The sequence below is a fragment of the Simochromis diagramma genome, unplaced genomic scaffold (genome assembly GCF_900408965.1).
Source record: "Simochromis diagramma unplaced genomic scaffold, fSimDia1.1 OVJJ01000612.1, whole genome shotgun sequence".
Lineage (NCBI taxonomy): Eukaryota > Metazoa > Chordata > Actinopteri > Cichliformes > Cichlidae > Simochromis > Simochromis diagramma.
This window is the reverse complement of record NW_024387419.1, coordinates 147,547-169,371: the sequence shown is the minus strand read 5'-3', so window position 1 is coordinate 169,371 and position 21,825 is coordinate 147,547. Positions and strand designations below refer to the sequence as shown.

Below are 21,825 nucleotides of genomic sequence, written 5' to 3'. Positions count from 1 at the left end.
ATATCCTTGCTAAAGGTAACTGGTGTGACCTGGATATCTTGGTCTCAGCAGCCACTTTAGTCAAAAGGAAACCACCATAACTTAAGCACAGGCCTAACTGCAAAATAGGACACCCAGCCCTTTAGTCTTTAAACCTTGTGTTTTAAAGCAAAATGAAAATTTCTGAGATAACTAACTATAACACCAGTGAGATTAAAGATTAAACTCTGTGAGAAAGCTTCAGTGCGCGAAATGTGTTGTTTGTCGCTTTTGTCCAGCAGAGGTCACTGTTCATTAAATTTCAGCCCCACTTTCATTTTCACTGCCTTTCACGGGCCGCAAAAGCTAGTGCGCAGCCGCACTCAGCTGCACTGAGTCAAAAAAAAAAAAAAGAAGAAGAAATGCGGCGTGAGACCGGAAACACTGTTTTCAAAATAAAAATCGTAGCGCAGTAGAATATCGTCAGTCATCTTTATATAATAGATTATAAGAACAGAGTTGAGGCCACATAACCACTTACACAATTGCATTAACAGTGCTTTACTTATACATTTGCAATCATGGTTTATTAATTCCCCCTCGTATCTGGATTTAGAACCACATTTCAATGCTAAGACCTTTACATTTGTGTCTGAAATATTTAATTTGAAATTTAAAAAATGAATATCTAAATTATACCCGAAACGGCTTCGTATTTATTATTTCATTCCACCGTAACATTGGCCTGGTCGGTGTACAATTTTGAAATTTGTTCCCCGGATGTCGCACCGTCCAACTGAGACGCTTGACGACACGCGCAGACCTCCAGGCAGACGCGGCGGCGACAATCACGAAGTCAGAACGCGCGGCACGGCCACGGACGTCTGTGAAGTCAGTGTCCCGCTGTTTACCTGAACGTAGCCAACCCCGCGCGCTCTCTCGGACATAACCGATACACGGACACGCGCAGCGGAGAGGCGGAAAATTATGGCGACGTTGGGACCGGAGTCGGCTCGCCCCCCTCTGGGTTCTTCTCCGTTAGTCCAGGCTCACATCGGCAGCGCCAACCTGCCTCCCAACCGGGGCTTGGAGCGGGCGCTGGAGGAGGCGGCGGCCAGCGGCGTCCTCAACCTCAGCTGCCGAAAACTGAAGGAGTTTCCCCGGACAGCAGCCAACCACGACCTGTCGGACACGGTGGAAGCAGGTAGGTTGTTCTTTGGTGTATTGCACTCCCCCAACAGCCCATCCCGGTTAGCTTTTAAGAAGGGGGGGCACACCGGTGCTGGGCGGTAACTGCTCCCCGCTATAAACGCGTCACGGCGGCGTGGAGACTCCTTTAAGTAACCGCTGGACGTTATTTACAACATTGGCATTTCCGTTATCCACGAGGACTAACTGAGCGTTTACTCACGAAGCTGCACGGGTGGTGTGCCGAGCCCTCAGCCCTAGTGGTGTTTGCAAGTTGGAACTTTGGCTTCACCTGAACCGGATGCACAGTTGACTTTAACCCCTCCACTGAGTCGTGTTTAGCCTCCTGACTGGCCTCATTGTGACCTGAGATTTGTTCATTATTGAGAGAACAGTCATAGGAAAAGTTTCAAGTTTCCAAATGACTGAAGCCCTGTGTTTATGGAGGGCTATAGTGAAAGTGGGCACTGGAGCATTTATCACTGATCCGACTGTTCAGTGGAAATCCCCACTACTTCCTTTTAATCCATTACAAGATGTAAACAGGCATGGAGAGTTGGCTGAACCCCGACACACTCAGTCTGTGCTGTTTTAGGCACAACATAGCTATTTTCTTTCCAACCCAATCCCCTATCACGTTAATTACCAGAACACAAAAGGTTATGTGTGTAAAGTTTTCTAACATAAAGGTAAACAATAAAAAAAAGATGTATTTTTGCGCTGTAAAAGCTGAAGGAAAGGGTCTTTAAGAAAAGCAGATGTTGTTTTATATGAGGGTTCTTTGTTACAAAGAAGGCTTGATATAGGAGTCATGAGTTTAAATGTGTTTGCGCTCTAACAGACCAGTTACCTATCCATGTCATAGACTGTAGGTAAAAGATGGATGTAGCCACCATGCAACCATCAGTTGCTTACTGAAGACTGATTATGAAGTCCTGAGCTGAGTTTTTTGTTATTGTTGTCATGTTTTGATACTAGACAAGGACAAAGGGGTGGAGCTGACTGTGAAAGAACTATGCATACACCTAGGGTGATGTCTTGTGATTCATAAATAACTAGCTAATTAGCATACCCTAAATCAGGGGTGTCAAACTCAAATACACAGTGGGCCAAAATTCAAAACTGGAACAATGTTGCGGGCTAACATTAATATTTATTGAAAAGAAAAACTTCCTCCAGATATAAGAATGAATCTTTTCTTATTGACTCAAACAAGTTTTGCTGAAAAACTGAATATGGAACAAGCAAGGCTTAATACTAAACGATATATATATTAGCTGTGTAATACCAGTAGGCCAGCTCTAATAGTAATTTGGTATGGCTTCGCGGGCCAAATGTAATTACACTGCAGGCCAAATGTGGCCCACGGGCCAGAGTTTGACACCTATGCCCTAAATAATCCTGATTTATGACTCTAAAAATGATAATAATTTGGATTTAAACTTGAACTTTATTCAGTATGATCCAAAATCAACAACCAAGCCCATAAACTCATCAGGAAAGTGTTTACTCTGGTCAGAGAATAAAGGAGTCGAGGGCAATTTTAATGAACTTCTGTACAACATATGTACATATATGTAATAGCTTCCTGTCTGTGTGCTGGTAAGGCTTAAATTTGGCTCTGTGGCTGCATTAAATGACAATAATATGACTTGCTAAGTGGAACAGGCTTTTCAGAAGTTTGTGCCTCAGTCTTTGTGAATAAAATTATAGTGTGGGTTTAATATGTTATGTAGAACTAACTAGCAGTGTTCCGTATCTTTGCAATATATGTGTACAGGCTATAGAAGCAGTTAGCTTATGAAGTAGCGCTCCACTCTCTTGTTCATATGTGATCACTTAGGACTTAAAAATAAATAAATAACATGGTAGCAGCCAAAATGCTAACATTGAGCTTTCAGTGTGCTTTAGTGGTCCTAAACCAATGGCTGATGTCATGGTGGCTGCATCAGTCTTCTAAATACAGTCTATGATCTTGGTGTATAGGGCTTTGGAGTTGACGTCACGCCGCAGTGCATTGTGGGATCGCGGCGCCATGTCAGAAGGCCACAAATCAAAACAAACACACTGTGTTGGAAGCGGGACTGCCAGAACCTTGCTTAAAATCAACGCAAAAGACAAAGGGCTGTATCGCGACCGATTGCGCCCAGACGCCAAGAGATGGTACTTGGAAAAAATAGCGTGTGGACCCGTATGAAATAAGGCAGTGGAGTGGAAACCCAGACAGCCTACCGCCGTTGTCCTATCCCGATATCTTCGCTTACCCTGTCTGTGGAGTCAGCGCATACACGGCGAATCATTTTCGGAATTATAAATTCCTGGAGACACACATCAAGATTTGGCCATTTTTAAGCCTCCACGTTGTGAGTACGTTGACCATATGACCAAGATACAGCCAGCTTGCCAGCTGTGCGTTGCCATGTAAATAGTTTGCATTTCATGTGTATGTACTTGCTAAGTACAGGTGAACAGATCTTGAATAAAAAAAATAAACATACTTTTCTTTTCTGTTTCATATTTCATATGCTGGTTTGCCTGCAATAATGCCAAATAATAAGCTACTCCGTCAACATGACGTGATTCTATAGCATCACACATTACGATGTTTTATCTAATTATCTATGACCTCAGCGCATTCGAAATACACTAAAAGTCTATTAAGAGAGATATGAATTTATTTAGAACTCACCGGAAAGAAAATGCTGCGAGCAAACCAACAAAAAATTGGGGATGGCAGAGAACTCGATATCCGCTCATCTGACCGCTGCAATCCAAGCCTGACATCTTCGTTTAGTAATATCGGATACATGAAATCCCTCCCGTTGCCTCCAGGAGGGGAAACGATTAAAAGTGAGCCCATTTTCCAGCTTCTTGCCTTCCCTATCGTGTGATCTAACGTTGCAACCGACAACACAGCACGTACGAACCATAGCTGACGCTTCCGTGTACTTTCTTTGGCCTACTGTCATGGCGGGAGGGGGCGTGGCCCAGCTCCCGTGACATCACGCTCCAAAGCCCTATATTGTGAGTCTTGATAAGTATGGCCAGAAGCAGGACTGCCTTTATCCATACTGGGGTTCATGATTGGCATTTTCTTATTGATACATACCAGGTCAAACGGAGTATAGGATATAAGGTGCAGGTCTCTGTGGTTATCAAACAGTCAAGTTTTCATCACTGACCTACTGCCCTGATCCACATAATAGTTTTCAGTGTTCGCTCTGACATCATGTGGATTCATAAGGATAGATTTGGGGGCATGCTGGTTAAGCTGATTTGCTGTACTGTGCAGGCATTTTATCTTTCAGCTTTTAAAAGTAGTAGAAACACTGGGTTAGACACGTGCTCTAAATGTTGCCTGCTAATGCCATTGGCAACAAAAACTAAGTTGTGGCTGTCTTTGCTCTTCAGAGTAAGTGAATAAATGGGTTGGCTGTGCTACAGTGAAGACAAGTGACGTTACTTTGCTGCACTTCGGTCTCTAACTTTGTTTATGTACACTAAAAAAGAAATGTGGATTACGTAACTGCTGCGGAGCTCACGTTTACAGAACCATACACCCACCCACCCACGCATGCATGCACACACACGCACACCGCAGCAGCAGTATGAAGTCAAGCGATAGAAGTGATGGCAGTAAAATGAGAGTGTGAAGATTGCGTGCTACAGTTTAACAGCGTTCCTGCAGTATATATTAGGGATTCCTGGTCATGGACAAGACTTTGTGATCTGGGATGTTTTGTGTCACTTACATACCAAATGGCCTTTAGAGAATCCTTCTTATAAATCTAAGAGGGTGCTTGTCCTGCCTCTTATCCCTAAGAGTCAGTCAAGAGAAAAATATAAAGCAGGTAAAACTGGGCCCTAACAGTTTGCAAGCTGTAGATGTTTGTGCAATATGTGTCAGGACGCTGAAGACATTTTCCTTTAAAGTGACAAGATGTTGTTGTACAAAAATGTTGTTCCAGAGATTTATAGAATTGCTGTCAAGGGCCATTGAATCTGTTCTGGCAGCACGTGGTAGCAAAACTTCTTACTCCTAACACTCCTAACACTCTGTTTATTTTTTCTCTTTAATTTGATGCCAGTTTATTTAATGCTTTCTTACCATGACAGTCTCAAGGTGCATCATCCTGATGTAGTGGCTTACACATCCATCCTGGAGGAGACAGAAATCCCATTGGGGTTGTGTCAGGAAGGGCATCTGGTGTGAAAGTCTGCCAAAACAAACATGCAGCGTTACCTGCTGCGATGGCTCTATGAATGAGGGATTAGCCGAAAATAGCTTTTAAGGTGCATTATCTTAACCACTTCAGGAAACAGAAGGAGGTGTCAGATTAATGAGATTAATGATTTCATGTACATAGTTAGGTCATAAGTGTTTATTTAATAGTTTGTTGAGTTGTCACAGCAAATATTTGGCAAATAGGCCAAATGAGAAACAGTCTTTCTTTCCGTGTAAAAAAGTTGAACTACATATTTAATCCTTGAGTTATCTTTGTATGAGGAAAAAGAAGGCCAGTCTCATCAGGACATATCAGTTTTTTTCTGCACAATAAGGAAATGCTGCTGCAGGAAATGAAAGAACTGTCACAACTCTCTGGCTTTAAATTGTAAGAAACAAAACATGTAAAATAAGAGAAAAGGTCCTGATGCTCATTATACAATAGATAAAAGCTGTAAAACTTAGTCCAAACATATGCCTTTCATCACATTTCATCACATTTTCCAGAGCTGTCCACTGGGGCCAGATTGGAGCAGTTGGCAGGGTGATTTTGACCCCCCCCAGGCCATATGTATGACACCCCTGTTTTAGGATAAAGGAAGGGTTCAAAAAAGCCAGAGAAAACAGTGCAGCCATGAGGATTATCAGCCTTACGGGCTTCATGCATTAAGATACGTGGGTTCAAAATATCTGTATCAGCCAATATTGGCCCTACTGACTGGTACCTCCTGCAAATTCTGGCTCAATACTCGAAGATCATGGGATAAAGGGATAAAAAATTATAAATGGTCATTTTAAACATTTGGTTGCATGTCAGCGTATGGGTGTATCAAAGTATCTCTGGCACTGGGAAAAAGAACCGAAGAGGCTTGAAAATCCTGCTGTAGACATTTTGGAGTGGATATGACCGACATGCTGGTGTGACAGTAGTAAACAGTGGCGTGTTGAGTTTTCTGTAGTGAAGATGGAGGCGTCTCTGATCACACAGCAACTGTGATCAGTTCCCATGAAAAGAAATGAGATGAGACAGAACAAAGTGAGTCACTGTGACAGACGAGCGTGCTGTGGAAGCACTCGTCTTTAAATGCACACATGCACACGTGTATTTATATAAATCAGCTAAAGTGCACACAGAAGCAGTGTGTCAGAGTCGACAGAAGTGCAAGGACTCACACTGTGCTTCCTCCTAGTTTCATATCAGCAGCCGCGCAAGTCTCGGCTTGTAGTGAAACACAAGCTGGAGCTGCTTTCCTTACAGCCTCCTCCCACTAATGGCTTCTCTCAAACTAAGAGGTGGCTTTTTGTTGGAAAAGAGCTACTTTTAGAGTGTTTACAGTCACTCGGGTGAACCACGCTGAAAGGCGGGCTGAAGAAACACAGAAAGATGGCGGGTTTAACTCCTTTCTGCAGTTGCTGTTTTGGGCCTGCTTCTGCCTGTTCTCAAACCTCTATTTAATACTTAATCACACCTGATTCATACAACACACAGATGAAGAAGAGATTTGAAACATCACATCATAAAGCATCATTATAATTTTGTATGGTGCTGAAAAGTGTAAGGCACATTTTCAAAAGCTTCCTCGTGGAAGATGTTGCACATGGTTGTGATCAAGGAAGAGGGACTGAAACAGTTATAAAGGATAAAGAAAAAGAACATTGAGAACGAGGCCGATGTTGATTGTTAACAGGGTAAAATGTGGTATATCTAATTGAACGTGAGATAAGATTTATTAATATGACACGCTCAGGGAGGGGCTGCATATGTGTGGTTGCAGGTATTTATTTTAGGGTAGATTATATCACTTGTGTCCAGGAACTGAAAGGTGAAGGAAGGTGATTTTCAAACCAAACCAACCAGTCAGTCTGCTTTCAAATGTGGTGGGATCAACAGCAACTACCGAACCGTGTGTGTGTGTCTGTTTGTGTGTTTGGGGTGTTAAACATCCCTTAACTGCCAGACAGTTGAAAGATAAACAGAATGACATAATGTTTAGTTCTGAGGAATGACAAAATTTTAACCGCAGATTTTATTTATTTATTTTTTAAATCGCAATCATCCACAGCAATAACACGTAACTGATTTTGCTTTCATTTTATGCGCTTACAAATCCTCTTCTGTACCGTTCCTGATATAATTGCTATATATAAAAGTTCTAGCACTCAGGGTGAAAGTGTTTGGGAAAAATCTGAGAACTTGAAGGGGATTTCTGTTTAAAGATGATTCCAGGAAAGAGGAAGAGAGTAGGGAGATGATTTTTTTTCAGTAATAAAACTGATTCTTTCTGGTCACCACTGTACAGTTGTGAGAATGGCATGAATATTATTTTTCACAAAGTCTGTTTATGTGAAGAGTCAATATTTGCAGTGTTGGCCCTTCTTTTTCAAGAACTCTGCAGTTGGCCCTGAGATGCTGTCAATCAACTTCTGGGCCAAATCTTGGCTGATGGCAACCCATTCTTTCATAATCAAAGTTTGGAGTTTGTCAGAATTACGGTAGTGGGTTGTTGTTTGTCCATCTGCCTCTTGAGGATTGGCCACAAGTTCTCAATTGGCTTAAGGTCTGGGGAGTTTCCTGGCTATGGACCGAAAATTTCAATGTTTTTTTTCCTTTGCTACTTAGTTATCACTTTGGCCTTATGGCACGGTGCTCCATCGTGCTGAACCATTGTTCCTTACCAAACTGTTCTTGGATGGTTGGAAGAAGTTGCTGTCGGAGGATGTTTTGGTACCATTCTTTATTCATAGCTGTGTTCTTTGGCAAAATTGTGAGAAAGCGACCCCACGCATGAATAGTCTCAGGATGCTTTACTGTTGAGATGAGACAGGGCTGATGGTAGCGCTCACCTTTTTTCCCCCAGGCATTCTTTTTTCCAGATGCTCCAAACAATCGGAATGGGGCTTTATCAGAAAAAATGACTTTACGCCTGTCCTCAGCAGTCCACTCGCTGTACTTTTTTACAGAATATCAGTCTGTCCCTGATGTTTTTTGAAGAGAAGTGGCTTCTTTGCTGCTCTTCTTGACACCAGGCCATCTTCCAAAAGTCTTGGCCTCACTGTGCATGCAGATGCACTCACACCTGCCTGCTGCCAGTCCTGAGCAAACTCTGCACTGGTGGCACTCAGATCCCGCAGTTGAATCATCTTTAGGAGCCAGTCCTGGTTCTTCTCGACTTTCTTGGGCAACCTGAAGCCTTCTTCACAACAACTGAATCTTTACCCCTGAAGTTCTTGATGATCCGATAGTGGTAGATTTACGTGCAATCTTAGTAGCAACAACATCCTTGCCTGTGAAGCCCTATTTGTGCACCGCGATGATAGCTGCACGTGTTTCCTTGCAGATAACCATGGTTAACAGGAAGAACAATGATTTCAAACATCACCCTCCTTTTTAACACATCCAGTTCACTATTCTAACTCAGATAGCATGACATAATCTCCAGCATGCATTCCCACAAAAGATCCACGATCTCATTCTTTTGCCTTCTCAATAACTAATAATAATAGGCTTAAAGTTGGGGTGGCTGTAGCTCAGGTGGCAGAGCAAGTCAGCCACTAATCAGAAGGTCGGTGGTTCTATCCCAGGCTGCCTCCTGGCTGCATGCCAAATATCCTTAGGCAAGATACTAACCCCATGTTTGCCTACTGGTGGTGGTCAGAGGGCCCGGTGGCGCCTGTGTCCGGCAGCCTCGCCTCTGTCAGTGCGCCCCAGGGCAGCTGTGGCTTCAACGTAGCTTGCCATTGCCAGTGTGTGAATGGGTGAATGACTGAATGTAGTAGTGTAAAGCGCTTTGGGGTCCTTAGGGACTGAGTAAAGCGCTATACAAATGCAGGCCATTTTACCATTTAAAGTTATGACGGTTTTGTACAACAGTATCGGAGCTGCAGCATCATCTGGTGGCAGATGGCCACCAATTTAGTGACAATTTAATGACCTTGGCAATCAATTAAAATATTAACACTTAGATTCACCGAGTTGTACGTCTGGTACCTTCTAGTGACAATAACGATAATTAGTCCTCTAGTGATGGGCTAATGTATAAGGTGATCAGTTCAATTCAGTTTCATGTTCTTTGTTGGCTGCTCTACTTGCAGCCGTGCACTGATATCTAGCCCGAGAGCTAACATGGCATGGAGGAAACAATCAGCAGAGGGTCAGCAGGATCCAGCTCCACGGTTAAGTGTAAAAAATGTTGACTTACTCATAAGCCCTGTACCTCACTGAAAAAGGGACCTGGAGGTATTCCTTCAACACCGGTGTCTAAATGGTCCTCGGCCATGGAGCGCTCGTTTTGTAATAAATGTATCACTAATATACAAACATGTTTATATCTGGAAGGCTTGAATCAGAGGTGTACAATGTATGATGGGGCTATGAATTATTCAGTTAATTTCTTCATCAATTAATCATCTTCTCCTCATATTACTACATAGATGCAGAAAAACACTGTAGCTGTCTCTGTGCTGCTGTGTGGTTGTGTTACTGTCCTACAGTGGACACACTGATGAGCTTTTTGGTGTTAATGCTCTGCCTGTCTGCTGTGGGTTTTATGTGTGTGAGCATGTGCTTCCCACCACATACCCAGCTCTAGACAATACACATTTCTGCAGTGTTTGGCAGTTTTTTTAGTGGACAGACACGAACACACAGACACGCACACAAAGAGCTTTACAATATGTGTGTAAACTGACAGCAACAACCTCCCTGCGTTTGTCAGGTGTACTGTGCAAATTTTTATATGGAGTTAAAAAGTTCAAATTGTTCTCCACTTGTACTTAAATGCATTTGCACATAGAAGCATGTTCATCAGTATATCTGCGATTTATTCTGTTAATAGGCAGTTTTTTTTGTTGACCATCAACCCTAACGGAGTGAGACATTCTCTGACCATCAGCAGGTTGGATTGCCATATCTCAGCATTTTTTATTGCACTGTGGTTACTTTCCAAGTGTGTACATGAAAGGTGGAGGAAGTCCCAGAGCACAGACCAAGTTACCAATCAAAAGTGACTACAATGATAATAATAATAATGATAATAGTTTTTTTTTCATTTTTTGTTTAATAGCCAACCCAACTGAAATCATACCTTTAAATTATGTAGATCAAATTTTAGTTGGGACATTCACTATTTGCAGCAAGATGCTTTTGGAAAATTAGCTGCACAATACACAGTTAATAAATGCTTGTTTTCTGTTGCTATATGAATGCAGTTTATTTATTTCTACTAATATTTCTTTACTTTAGACTTTTCTTTGAGGAGGAATTTGAGAAGTTTGTAGTTTTTGTAGTGGTGCAACTGCCCAAACTTTAAGCCACGATTGTATTTTTTTATCCTAAAACTGCTGCATGAGAAGCGCTGTCACTGGACTGGTGACGTTCAGGGTGTACCCGCCTATCGCTATAATGTCAGCTGGGATAGGAGCAGATGCAGAGTGATTGGGGGAAAAGAAAATGAATACAGTAAAACAGCAGTCCGGGGTTTGCAGAGGTCTTAGATGCTGAAATTATTTACAGGGAATTTTTTTTTCTTTCCAATTTAAGTATGTTTTCCATATTTGTTGAAGAAATCTGTCAACACGACTTGTACTTATAGTCAGGTCTATTTATTTCACCAGATACCAGATGTAACGCAGAACGGGTCCTGACCCCGGGTCTGTAAGCAAAACTCTAAAGGGCCCTCCGACCTGACCAAAGAACCATTTGCCATTGTCACAGGGAGGACAGGTTTACTCGATCGCTCTTCCCGCAGTTTACTCTCATGGTGATTTTTCTTTTTTTCTGAAGAAAAGAATATTTTTTTTCTTTTTCTCATAGAAACTGTAAACAATGATGTGGGGTCCTTGTATAATTTGTGGGCAACTTGCTTATTGATCTGACTATGCAATATTTTACCAGTCAATAGACCAACAAGCTGCCACGTTGGCCCGATAGTGGTTTACAATATTATAGAAGTCATTAATGACACAGAAAGAGTGCAATAAAGGTTTGAAGGATGCAGCTGTGTGTGTGTCTGTGTGTGTTTAATGTGTGTAGATGGATGCATAATGTGTGCCTGAGGCATGATTTCTCCCCCATGACATTACCACCCTCACTTCCTATACCTCAGTGCTGTTCCTTCCCTTTCAGGAAGCGTTGGATTTCCAGGAATGTGTTGGGATGTGGGGTTAGAGGAGGCACTGTCTGCTCAGTGTTCGCGCCACACCTGAACGTAGTGACAGCTGTGACGGAAACACACACCCTCAGATCCTCAAACACTTTTATACTTGGAGGACAGAGTAACCACAGCAGAGTGGTCTTTTGAAAGTGTCAAAAAGCACAATTTTAATTAACACATTTTAACAATTTAGGGAACCAAAAGACAGAAGTGCATGCTTTCCTTCCTCATGATTAGATGCCTTAACATTACCCCTCACTGTGAGCTTCACCTTCAGCCGCCTCCTATTGATTTGTTCTCAGAGGACTCTGAGAGGGAGGACCAGCGGCTCATGCATATAGAATGAGGCAGTTAAAGAAGCACTTAATGGAGCATTTAATGGTTTTCTCTCTGAGGGATGAAGAGCTACAGAGACGCCAGTCGGAGAGTGAGGAGCTCAGGGACATCAGAAAAGAGCTCAGTGGACTGAGATGGAAAGTGCAATCTAACAGGACCGAGTCCAGGTTCTGTCAGCTTGGATCAGCGCATGGATGGGCAAGATTTTTGGAAACTGGTTTCACCTGATATATTGACAGCTCCTCAGAATATTTATCAAGTTTTTTTTTAATCATCCATCCAAAATGGTGATGTGATCCATCAGCTACTGCAACCTTCCCTTCTCTTACTCTGAAAGTTCAGCTGCTGCCAGTCTTCAGTGTCATTCAGCTGTGTTGAGTCTCTTGTCTTGTGGTCATTGTTCTCATCTGGAGAACCACTGCATGAAAGTTTAACATCCGTCTAACATCAGCCAGCAGCAAGTGCTGAGCCTTTTCTCATGCTGCTACGCTGTGCTCACAGACTCGGACTGCTTACATATCTTAGCATGCCTCCATACTACCACCACGAATGTAGGTTAATTCTGAGGGGAAGGATGATCTGATATCGTCGTGTTGGTGTTGTTCCCAGATCATCATGAAAATGTTGTTCCAGGTTCAACATTGCAACTGACCAATCACATTGTTGTGACGTTATTCTTTGGCGCGCCAAGCCATTCGTGCATTTATGAAATTCCAGTGTTGCAAGGACTATATCAATTCTGCTTACCGTTTATTAAAGGGTTAGGGTCAGGGTCCGTTGATCAGCGGACAGAGGCGGTTTCTCGCAGCTTAAGTACAGTTTTTTTTTTTACGGTGGTTTTTCCCGAAGTCGCAAAAGTCTGACATCACAACATTCTGATTGGTCACTTGCAACTGGAACAACATTTAGTATGATGATCTGGGAACAACACCAACATGACGATATCAGATCGTGCCTGAGGGGAAACACTGTCGTGTTTACTAAGTTAAAGGAAAGACAGTGGCTTGATGCCTTGCCTGAATATGTGTGTGTGTGTTTGTGAGAGAGAATATTGGGCAAAAACACTGAGACATAGAAAAAAGCACTTCTATGAAAAAACAACAACAACTTCATTAATGGTGGAAAAAAGATTCCTGATGAAGTAATAATGTCTTAGTCTTTGTTACAACTAACAGAGGTTTAGGAAGGATCTCATCAGAGGAGGCCATGACATATGGAACACATCTTTTTACACATCGAAACTGTCACACTGATGTCACATATTACATCATCTCTGAGAAATTCTGTGTAATTGTAGAAAAGACAGCAAACTCAGACAAAGTTCTAAAATGAGGTCAAGCTAACATTGAAGTTAGATCTGCCCAAACTAGGGATGTTCCTAGTGACTAATTTCTTACTCCATTATGAACATTATATGTTATACTCCAGACAAATGTAGAAGTGGATAGGAAAATTGATAGATCACTTCTGGATACATCAGCTTTTTTAATATAAGATAAAGAATAGAATAAACACAATGTCTTATTATCTCTCAGGTTTGCCACCAAGGACCTACTGTTCTAGGTTACTCAATTTTACAATCTCTTTTTTCCCACCTATTTTACAAAGTTGTTTGTCTACTGTGGTAGCCGTGGCAATGTCACTATTATCAATTAATTACTCATTAATAGTGATGATAATGGTGAACTGTATGTCTGTGTTTTATTTTATTATTGTAAGTGTAGTTAATGACAAAGATGTCCAGAGGCTTGCAGACCTTGCAGAGCTGTAAGTGTCTTTGCACTAGCTTTGCTCTTAGTCAGTGGAGCAAAAGCTAACCTGAAGATGGGTGGAGTTGTGATAATGATACTGTAAGGCGGGGAAATGAGGGTGGAGATGCTGGTTTTCTCACCAGCACAGAGGAGGGAAGTAACTGCTCCCCACTACATTGTGTTCAGGAGGCAGTGCCTTGGAGCTTTTCCTGTTAAGGAAGCCCAGTATCTCCCCACCCCCTCACCACAACTGTAAAGCGTAGCCGCAGCTACAGCTGGACTTATATAATTATTACTTCATGGCTGCCTAATGCAATGCTGATTTTTTTTTTATTCTCCTAGTGAAGTAAAACACAGCAAACATAAATTTAACAATAACACTGGAGGGTCACATACTTGCTGGCAGCTCTGAGAGGCTATCATTGGAGCTAAATGCTAACTTCTGTAAACTAACACAGTCCTTTTGTGGCCCACATGTGCTGCGCTTCCTGTGAGCAGCCTTTTGGACATTTACCGATAACGAAATTGAAATATACTTTTTCCACTTTGTGTATGATACCTCGGCTTTGGGTGTCCACTAATATCATCGCTCTGAGGAAGAGACTAGCAATGCTTTGCTCTTTAATTTAGCATTGATTGGTTATTAAAAGGCCCCGCGACAGACTGGTTATCTGGATGATATGAGGAAAGCCTTCGATGTGCAGTTGCATTATTCAGAACACCAGTGACAGTGACTTACAGTGTTGCTTAAGCAAAAGTCATTGAACTCGATTTAGTTGAAATCATGCGATACACTGTAGCCCCTCTGTTTTAAGGTGGTCTTTGGTATCAAGGCCCTCCTGTGTTATAACATTAAGGTCAGAACTTCCCAGTCAAAGCTAAAGACTCTGGGAGTCTGTGACAGGTTAATATTTCACAGATCAAACAATTATTTCATTAATGGTGGGAAAATATTTTAAGTAACCGTTAGTTACGGCTCTAACAGAAAGGATTAGGAAGGATCAGGAAGGCATGACTTGTGGGACACTCGATCACTGAGCATATAAGGAAAAGGTTTTTGCTTTTGATACCTGACACTTACCCATAAGCCAGGATTTGACTTGAGGCAGTATCATCGCTTTGCACATTGCTTGACACTGATGTCATACATTACATCATGTTTTAAGCATTTTTCCCCTCTTCTTCTTTCATGTTCACGTTTTGTCCTGTAGTCTACTATGTGCTTGCGATTACGGCAGTGCAGCATGTGTGTGGTCACATCTTGTGCGCCTGTAACTGAATTAGATCTTTTGAGGCTTTCTTCTATCAGTGTTTGTCATCTGCTGCTGCGCGCTGCACAGATCAGACGTGTCTCTGAAGCTGCTCTGTGGAGCTGAAAATACAAACACACTGACAGACCAAAGACCAGCCTCAGTCAGCTCATGTAAACCTGCTTCTCCTCCTTCAGCACATGGATTTATTACCTCAGGTTTGGCAGGGTTAGCTACCACCCTTCACTGATTCATGAATGGCGGTTGCAGATGTTAATGTTAACATTTAGACATGTACAGCAAAACAGAATGATTTTTTTTTTTTAAAGCTTTTGCTGCTCATTTAAAATCTTCTGCTAAAGAAATTCCAGAGAAGTGCAATGTACTAATGGTCCACATTTGCTGCAGGTGAAACACTGTCTTGCTGTGTGGTGTCCTGGAGTAACACTTACACCCCCACCCCAGCAGTCATGACATGGGAAGGTCCAAGGAAAATACCTAATTATTTGAACCGCTCGTCTGCATCAGGACGTCCCCACCTGCATTCTTGTTGGATAGTGTGCCCCTCTGAGCGGTCTCTCTAGATAACCTTGGAAGGGAACTAATTTCCTTCCTCAGGCCTTTTTGCAATCTGAAGGTCACTTCCTTCTGTTCTCTGCTGCACAGTGCACCGTGTGATTACACGTATAAACTATGTCTGCCTGTGTGTTAATTATTGTGAGCTCACTAAATCATCACTCTGCTATAGTGTCATTGTTATGCTTAGGGATACGCTCAGTTCTGGTTTTATACCAGTGGTCAGCTGAGAGAAACTGCTTCTTTTGTATTTAGTTTGTTTAGCTTCACATTGACTAATCACACCTCATCCAGCTGACTTACAGCAAGCTTTTTGTATTGAAGAGCAATAACATAACCTGACAGTTACAGATGAGCAGTGTTGGGAAGGTTACTTTTAAAATGTATTCCATTACAGAATACAGAATACATGCCCCAAAATGTATTCTGTAACGTATTCCGTTACGTTACTCAATGACAGTAACGTATTCTGAATACTTTGGATTACTTAATATATTATCATGCTTTTTACAACAACGTGAATGTAGTATTGCTGTGTGATTTATTACTATTACTGAAGGTCCGCGACTCCGAACTGTAGTAAAGGGACCTCTGACTAATACGGCGGGGTCCCTGTCGGCTCGTAGCCGAAAAATAGCTTTACTTTTTTGTGTGGGTCAACTTTGCTTGCGAGAGACAGAGAGAGGCGTTGAAAGGCTGCTCCAACGGAACTTATTGTTTTCGGAGGAAAACACGAACACGGTGTACAGTCGAGTCTTAATAGCTTACTTACAACTGGGCTCGTCAGGCACTCTTCTTGGCTGAAGTGGTTATTATTATATTTACATGCTTCCAGCTCCCGTTTTTCCTCGATGACAGCTCGTACCTTTCCACTCCCCTTTTTCTCCCTCCTCGCGCTCACAGACACATAACGCGTATGGCAGTCCATTCTCCCTGCAACACGGACTACACTGCCCATGATGCTACATTCTTTAGAGCTATGCTTGTAGCATTCTGCCTGTTAGCTTAGCACAACAACAACAACAACAACAACGAAAAGGCGCTCTCTCACCCAGGAAACACACAGTCGCAGAGAGAGAGAGAGAGAGAGAGGGAGAGCGTCGCCCTGTAACCATGGCAACCGTAACGCTGCCGCCTGGAACAACAGAACGTAACTGTCAAACAAAACCCAAACAGTCCTGACCCGCAACAAAATGAAACAGGAAAGTACCGCAGTGTAATCCATTTATTTCAACAAAGTAACTGTATTCTAAATACCACCTTTTTAAACGGTAACTGTAACGGAATACAGTTACTCATATTTTGTATTTTAAATACGTAACGGCGGTACATGTATTCCGTTACTCCCCAACACTGCAGATGAGCCTGGTGCCCCTATTCTTAATAGTCTCCTCTGGACCAGTTAAAGGGGGTGTCTTATATTTTTTTTTGTCTTTTTTTATGTTTTCTGCTCTCACTGAGTCTGACCTTTTGGCTTACAGGATTTACTTGTACATACTCTAATCTTATTATTAGAAATGCTGACTATGTTTAATAGGACCTACAACCCTGGGGCAGCACACACATGAAGAATCAGTCAAGCGATGGTGGCATTCGTCTTCCTCCGATGGTGCCTCTGGAAGTAGACAGACGTAACCTTCATCACCAAATCCGCTGGTGCCGCACACTGGTATTGCCCATTCTTCTCTATGGATCCGAGATCTGGGTAATCCTCTACCACGACCTCAACAAGCTCGAGGTCTTCCAAATGCGTGTTTGCGTTAGATTCTCCAAGTGTCCCTCCGCGATCGTCTCAGCAACAGTGCAATACGTAGTCAATGTCACCAGGAGCCCTCAATAGAAGAGGTGATGGAAAAGCAATGATTGCAATGGTTTGACCACGTCTGCCGCATGAGCAGCCGTCGCTTGCTATATCGCCCTCCTCTGCAGCAGCACCTCGCCCACTGGAGAATCAAGCATGGCATGCCCAAGAAGAGTTGGATCAAGCAAATTGAAAACAATCTTAAACAACGACGTCTAACCCTCAAGCAAGCAAAGGTCAAGGCCAGAGATTGCAAGGCCTGGAAGTGCATAGTTGACTGGGATGGAAACCCTACGGCACCCCCTGCCAACCGTCAACCAGGGACAAAAGAAGAAGAAAGATACACGCATGAACTACTTTGTTAGGTACACCTGTTCAATTCAGTGTTAATGCAAATACCTAATAAGCCAATCAGATGGTAACGTAGTTCATTTTGACATGCAGACATGGTCAAGATGACCTGCTGAAGTTCAAACAGAACAGCAGAAAGGGAGAAAAAGGTGAATTAAGTGATTTTTGAATGTGTTATGATTGGTGCAGCTGCTGGGATTTACACTAGTAAACCTTTACAGAGAAAAAAGAAGCAAAATATCCAGTGAGCAGCAGTTCTCTGAGCAAAAAATGCTTTTAGAAATGTTAAATATTGTTCTGTTAATTGTCCCTGAGGTTAAAGAGGAATGGAAAGACTGGTTCAAACTGATAGGAAAACAACAATAAGTCAAATGACCACTCGTTACACCCAAGGTATGCAGAAGATCATCTCTGAAAACGCTCTACGCTGAAGCAGATGAGAGATTTACATCAAAAATGTGCGGTTCACAAATCTGCTGAAACGGTGATACTGTCATGTCAATATGGAACAGAATGTGGGAGGACTAATGTCTCTAGCACCTTGTTGAATCCATGGCACAAAGAATTAAGACAGTTATGAAGGTGCAACCTGGTATGAAGCGTACAGAGAGCGTATACGAGAGAAAACGAGGTGAAGCATGCGTGGTCCCCTTTCAGACGATTATTTGGACACCAGTGCAGTTCTGCTTTTTGTTCATGTAGATCTGACACCTTCTGCAGTTTGTAATCTGTTATATGGTGCCACAGTCCATATAGCACTCTAGTTTATAAAAAAAAATTAACATATTCAGTGGAGTGGTGGCACAGTGGATTGCACTGTTGCCTCACAGCAAGAAGATCCTTAGTTCAATTCCACCATCAGGCCGGGGTCTTTCTGTTTGGAGTTTGCATGTTCTCGGGTACTCCGGCTTCTTCTCACAGTCAAAAGACGTGCAGTTAGTGGGGATAGGGTTAATATAGGTGTGAATGTGAGTGCAAATGGTTGTCTCTATGTGTTAGCCCTGCGACATACTGGCAACCTGTCCAGGGTGTACCCTGCCTCTCGCCCCAAGACAGTTGGGATAGGGACCCTGAAAAAGTCATTCAGTGAAGTGTGACCTATTGTGATCCAGTGAAATTTTAAAAATGTGTACTGCATAATAAAAAAATGAAATTGCATCCCAGCTTTAAAACAAAATGAGACCACCTTGTGTCTTTCTAAATCAGAGATGTACAGTTTTGGTCTGTCCTGACAGACGCTTTGAATAAATAAAGAGGAACTCTCTCTCATCCCTCCAAATGTAGGCCAGATTCACCCCCAAAACCAACACACACACACCTCTCTCTATCTCCCACTTAAATCCTCTTGGCATCATACTGTCATCCAGACACATACACACACACATCCATATCAATAACCAGTTCACTGTGATGAGCGCACACACTTTCCATACCCCTCTGCTTCAGGCTTATCCTAATTCACCATGAAGCACATCCCAGCATACATAAATAAGCGTTCACATATGCTCAAACACATACGCACACACATGCGTGAAATAAAATAAATCCACATCCCGTCTGATAAAGAGCTTGTAGCATTAAGTCGCATAACGTAAAGTCTGCTTGGATATAAACTTGACTGTTTGGCTCTCTCACCTGTCCAAGTGTTACAGTAGGTGAGGCGTTTGTGATGTTTGTGGATGCTGGAGTTATATTAATGATACTTTATTTCTGACTAGTGTTGTTGTTGTAATGTCTGTGGGCTTCATCTTTTCCTCGTTTGAGGTTGATGCTAAGAGAGTGTTTCATTTTTTCGCCTCTGTGCAGACTTTGACACACAGGATTGTCGAGATGGTGGGTTTTTTGTGGCGTGCCAGCCAATCAGTGTCTGGGCAATTAAATTATTTAGGAAAGCTTTGAATGTCTGAAGGAGGAGTTATGAAGGGTACCCCGGAGAATTAACATGCTGTACCAACTAAAAGCAGCACTTTTTCCAAGCTGAAAACGGCATCATTAAGCTAATGATGCTAACTAAGGAAATCAGTTTTCTGTGAGGGACAGAGCCCCTCCCTGGACGCTCCCTGCAGTTGTAGTATTTTGAATTTGAAGGCTTCATAACCTAACATTTCTACAATGCCAGGAATCATGTCTGTGTGTCAGTGTGCCAGGGTTTTGGTGGGAGTGGGTGCTGTTTTGTAAGCATGCCATCCCCTGCAGCCCTGCCAGTGGCCACACACACACACACACACACACACACACACACACTTGGCCTCACAGTTTAGTGATATGCCGACAGCAGAGAAAGATGTGGGTCAGTAGTGGGGGGTTTGTTGTTGCATTTGATGATGATGATGAGTGTGAGTGTGCGTGTGTGTGTATATGTGTTGACAGTGTGCCTGGTGGGTTGCCAGTTTGAGGAAACTCCCCCTCACTAATCCTGTTAATGTCCCTGCCTGCCAGCTCTCTTCCCCTTCTTCCTCCATGTTCCTTTTTTCTCGCTATTTTTAAAGGTAACATTTTTTCCCCTCACCATCTCTCACACTGTCTGAGTTCATCTTTACTGTAAAATCTCCGCTTCTATCTCTCTCCTCCCTTTTTTGTAAAACAAGTAAAACCTCTCTTTTTTTGATTGTTCGAGACTTTCAGTGTTTATCTGGGTTTTTTTTATTCTGTTCTATGTATTTTTTTTAAGTGTAGGGTCTGTTTTTGACTTATTGAAACAAATTTGAGTGGGTTTTTGTGTCTGAAGCTTCTCCATGAAAATAATTTGCACATCTTGGCTTTCAAATGAGAAACTTTGGTAGGAAAAAATAATAATACACAATGAATGACAACTGTTGGACAGTTTGTTTCTTGAAATCAGTGAAATGTCAGCATTGGTTTGGATTTAAAAAAAAGAGTCACATACAGTGTATTTGTAATCATCACTGACTGTCACTTTTACTCCCCTGTCTGCCCTGACAATAATCACACCAACTCCCTAAATCTAAATACTAATCTGTGATTGTCAGCTGGTCACTGGGTCAGACAGACAGATCCCCCAGCTTCTCTCACACACACACACACACACACACACACACACACACACACACACACACACACACAAAAGCTCAGAGGCGGTACATTTTCCTACTGGTCTGTGCAAAAGAGTTGTTGTACTTAGTCCAAAGTATACTGATTAAAACAGGCTAGCGTCTTGGAGTGTATATATTGCCTCGGCTTTGTGTCAACATGTGAACTTGCATAGATATGACTGAATGTGAGCATAGTAACTAGGGCTGCCACGATTAGTCGACTAGTCACGACTACGTCGACTATCAAAATCGTCGACGACTAATTTAATATTCGACATGTCGTTTGAAGCTTTGTAAGATCACAAAAGACGCAGGAATAAGCAGTAGGATTTAAGAGTGTAATAACGGACTGAAACAGAAGATGGCAGCACTGCATGTACAAGGATGCCAGCTGCCGTTAAGCCCCGAAGAAGAAGAAGAAGCTGTGTCCCAGAATTCATAGCGCAGCCCAGCTCAGTTTCCAACAATGGCGGCAGCTAGTTAGTTTTAATATTACTCTTATTATTCTTTCTGGGTCACAAAATAAAAGTTTAACATATTTTCAGGCGAGAATGTAGCTGTGTAAACCTCAAATATCTGCTCGGTTTATCAAGACACCACATATTTTCAAAAGCGCTCCGACGTTTTCGGAGACGTCTGTTACCCACTAGCTCGATAGCTAGCCGGGGGCAAGGCTCACTAGAGCCCGTGAGAACACCGGACTCCCAGCAAATCGTTTTCAAACCCACCGCCGTCTTTCGCTACTCAGGTTAAACATTAGGGGTGCAACGATACACAAAATTCACGGTTCGGTTCGGTTCGATACTTTGGTGTCACGGTTCGATATTTTTTCGATACAAAAAAAATGTTCATGCCTTTTTAATTTGTCATTTATTAAAATTATAAATATATATTTTAACTCAAAAGTACAGTTTTTAAATTTAACCCTAACCCTTGTGCGTGTTTTTTATTTTGACAGCGAATGCGCACCTGCAGACCACTTATGTGCAGCCCTGGTTATTTAGCTCATCATATTGCAGCCACAGAAATTATTTTGTCCATGAAACCATAAAGCTGCACTTTCTTTTTGCCTTATAGTCTGATTTGTCATAACTTCTCCGTTTTGTGGTAAGCTTTTCTTTGGCTGTCACTTCTTCACCCTGACCTGTCTTATTTGGCTCAGCAGAACTGAAATATAAATCCTG

At 42.3% G+C, this 21,825-nt stretch overlaps 1 protein-coding gene across 8 annotated transcripts in view; it reads left to right on the top strand.

Annotated features, from left to right (window-relative positions):
* The first annotated feature begins 769 nt into the window (after positions 1 to 769).
* The window catches only part of lrch1 (leucine-rich repeats and calponin homology (CH) domain containing 1), a 108,094-nt gene continuing 87,038 nt past the window's right edge, over positions 770 to 21,825 (top strand). For 4 of the 8 annotated variants that reach the window (XR_005693289.1, XM_040012556.1, XM_040012554.1 and 1 more), the window contains exon 1: positions 771 to 1,162. Coding sequence is in view for 7 of the 8 variants with exons in the window: in XM_040012556.1 (XP_039868490.1) it covers positions 946 to 1,162 (217 nt within the window). In the remaining variant the exon portion in view is untranslated. Of the gene's footprint in view, positions 1,163 to 21,825 lie in introns of all 8 variants that reach the window. The other 4 variants (XM_040012553.1, XM_040012552.1, XM_040012558.1 and 1 more) reach the window with 2 other exon arrangements.